Below are 3249 nucleotides of genomic sequence, written 5' to 3'. Positions count from 1 at the left end.
TCTTTTCCAATGAGTCAACTCTTTGCATGAGGTGGCCAAAGTACTGGAGTTTCAGCTTCTGCATCATTCCTTCCAAAGAAATCCCAGGGCTGATCTCCTTCAGAATGGACGGGTTGGTTATAGTTGCTGTTAATACAGTAGCAGTGTCGGTAGGCGGCATGTTAACAACTACTGGGACATCCAAGGGAGATACCCCTAAACCCCCAATCTTATTGGAAAGAATTATTTTGAAATTCAGCCCACTTTATCAGAGGTATAGATCTGATCATTAAATCTTTGACTTTCAAAAAATACTTTGCTATATTTCTGTAGCCTTTAATATTTGACTGGATTTCTTCCCCCGTAGCTGTTCTCCACATCTCTTCTTCTACTTATCACTAAAGCATTCTCCACAGAACTCTGCTTCTACAGTAACAGCCTTTTGTCACTGTCGTATGGTAATTCTTCCATGTCTTTTCACTGAATCCTTTAAAAGAAAAACTGTACCTGAAAAATGAATAAAAAAAGATGAGAGATAGGAATTAGTTGAGTAGGATGGAGCCAGCACGCCCTCGTGAGCCCAGAGATCATGGGTGGTTATTGTTTTGTTTTTAATGATTTTCAGAATGAAGAAAGATATTCTGGAAATGGAGCAACGCCCCTTCTGAGTGACTTCCGAGTTTCAAAAACGAGGTCCCCAGATGTCTGAGAGTAGTCAGTGGCTGCTCACTGCTTTCTCGTTTTCCCAGCTTCAGCTCGAAGGGGTTCTGATTCTTTCTCTCAAATCATTTGATAAAAGAAATGAGGTCTGCTACAGAAATTCTAATAAGTGAATCTGCTCTGAAGAGAGGAATGAAATCCAGCAGCCTTGGCTTTTTAGCGTCTTATAAGAAAGCCGGTTGCGTTTGTCTCTGCACGCTGTCCCACGCACGTCTGAATTGCAGGGCAGGCCGCGCCCGTCGTCTCGGGGCGGCAGGGGTCACTCTCCCTTCTCCCGCTGCAGGGCTACACCAAGTCCATCGACATCTGGTCCGTGGGCTGCATCCTCGCGGAGATGCTCTCCAACAGGCCCATCTTCCCCGGGAAGCACTACCTTGACCAGCTGAACCACATTCTGGGTAAGGTCCTCAGCGTCCGGGGCCCACGTTCACGTCAGAGCCCTTCGTGAGCTGGCGTGGAGACGATCTTGCAGCTCTGGGGCCTGTCCTGGGCATGAGCTGTTTCTCTTCGTCCTTGACGGAACACTCGGTGAGAAGGGCCAGCGCTGGGAGGTGGTGAGAAGACGCTGAGCGCCGGGGCCCATTCCCCGCTGCTGGCGGCACGCGGCTGGTTCACCGTGGTCTTAATAACTGACAGCAGATTATTTTATCTGATAGGTATTCTTGGATCCCCGTCGCAGGAAGACCTGAATTGTATAATAAATTTAAAAGCTAGAAACTACCTGCTCTCTCTTCCACACAAAAATAAGGTGCCATGGAACAGGCTGTTCCCGAACGCGGACTCCAAAGGTGGGTGCACTTCGTCTGTGTCAGTCTCTGGGCCCTGGGGCCGCGGCTGCTGCGTCGTGACACGGCCCCGCTGGGGGTTCGGTCTTCACTGCCCTCCCTCTCTTTTGGAGCTGCCGCGGCCGTGGGCTGAGGGGTCTGGGGGTGATGCCTGGCTTTCCACATGTGGGTTTGTTTGGTACTTAGCTTGGATTAAGTTCATGTCTTTAGAATCATCGTGTCATTGGGTAATTTTTAAATTCAGGTTTATCGTAGAATAATTTACATAGAATAAGACAGCCTTTTCGGTTGTGAAGCCTTTGAACTTTAACAGATGTATACGGTCCTGTAACTTCACGCCAGTCGGAACACAGAGCATTTCCATTGTTCCCCAAAGCTGCATCGTGCCTTTTTGTGGTCAGTCGCCCCCCTTGCCCAGGCCTGACACCTGGGGGCTGCTGAGCCCACAGGCTGGACGGGTCTGCTGGCCCTCGTCCTGCAGTGGGCCAGATGGGGCATTCCGTGCCCGTAGTAGTGCCCCGAGAGCACCAGAGCAGGGGCTGCAGGGTCTGAGAGCAAGGCGCCTCTGCCACAGCCTGCTGGTCAGAGAGCGTCTCACAGCCAGCCCTGCTCCCCTCATTCAGAAGGTGCAGAGGGCTGGGGGCCGGTTCGCCTGCCGGCAGCTCGTGTCTGCTCTCCTCCTGCAGCATGCAGAGATAAGTGTGTCCGCTTAGGAAACAGACGGGTGTCTGTTCTAAGGCCCTGGACACGCAGCAGCAGTAAGACACAGTAAGAGCCTGCTTGCAGGTAGCTCAGCGTCTGGATTTGTCTTGTTAGTAGTGGTTCACAGAGAAGGGGATGTAGTCTCTTAGGTACAGGAAACCGGCCTTGATACGCTTTACTGCAGGAGGTGTGGACCTTGAAAGCTCCTCGCAGCTTGGTGATGCGTGTGTGGTCACGGCCGTGGGAGGGTCACCCTCTGCACACGGCTGGTGCAGGGGACGCTCTGGAGCCTGAGGGGCAGGTCGGCAGCTTTGCCACGTTTGTGCCTGCAGCTCTGGATATTGAACTTGTGGGTTCGCCAACCAGATGGGAAAACGGCATTTTAATTTGTTTTTCTTTAATTAAGAGTGAGGTTGAATGTTTTTTCATGTTTGGAGGCTGCTGAGTGCCTTGAACCAGTAGTAGTATAGATTTTCCTTCAGAGGAACCTAGCTTGGGGTTCTCTCCAGAGTTACTGTGGTGAAGGGGAAGAGATGACTCTTCAGCAGATGTTACGGGGCTCGTCGAACAGCTGTCTGAAAGAAAATCAGATTAAATCACTATTCACACATGAGAGTGAACTGTAAAACAATTGATGATCAAATACTTTTCTAAAAATCATACTGTTAGAAGTTAACAGTATTTAGAGTACTCACTATTTTTCTGATCTCTGCATGGGGGAGAAATATCTTCCTGAGCTTTGAAAACAAACACACACCAAGACAACAGGCGTGAGTGAAAGGCTGGTGGGTTTGATCACAGGAGAGTAGAGTGATGAGACCCGGCGTGGACAGCGTGTAACCCCTCCAGGCTGCACAGCGCCTCCAGCGTCCTGGTGCTGCTGTGCTGACACCGCACGGTCCCGCTCGGCCCTGTGCTCCGGGGGCAGGCTGGGCGCCCAGGCCTGTGCCTTGGGGCAGTCACTGACCTCACCACCGCGCATTTTCCTTAACTCAGAATGGGACGAGTTTCACCCACCTCATAGGAGAGTTGGGAATACAGCCCCTAAGCGTGATTTTCACAA

The 3249-nt window shown here is 51.0% G+C and overlaps 1 protein-coding gene across 1 annotated transcript in view; it reads left to right on the top strand.

The window, feature by feature from the left end:
• LOC104995620 (mitogen-activated protein kinase 1) overlaps positions 1-3249 on the top strand; it is a 17904-nt gene that overhangs the window by 10364 nt on the left and 4291 nt on the right. The window contains exons 4-5 of the mRNA XM_010849572.1: positions 983-1097; positions 1356-1487. Coding sequence (XP_010847874.1) covers positions 983-1097; positions 1356-1487 — 247 coding nt within the window. The remainder of the gene's footprint in view (positions 1-982; positions 1098-1355; positions 1488-3249) is intronic.

Source organism: Bison bison, unplaced genomic scaffold (genome assembly GCF_000754665.1).
Source record: "Bison bison bison isolate TAMUID 2011002044 unplaced genomic scaffold, Bison_UMD1.0 scf7180017850943, whole genome shotgun sequence".
NCBI lineage: Eukaryota > Metazoa > Chordata > Mammalia > Artiodactyla > Bovidae > Bison > Bison bison.
This window is presented reverse-complemented; position numbering and strand designations above follow the sequence as displayed.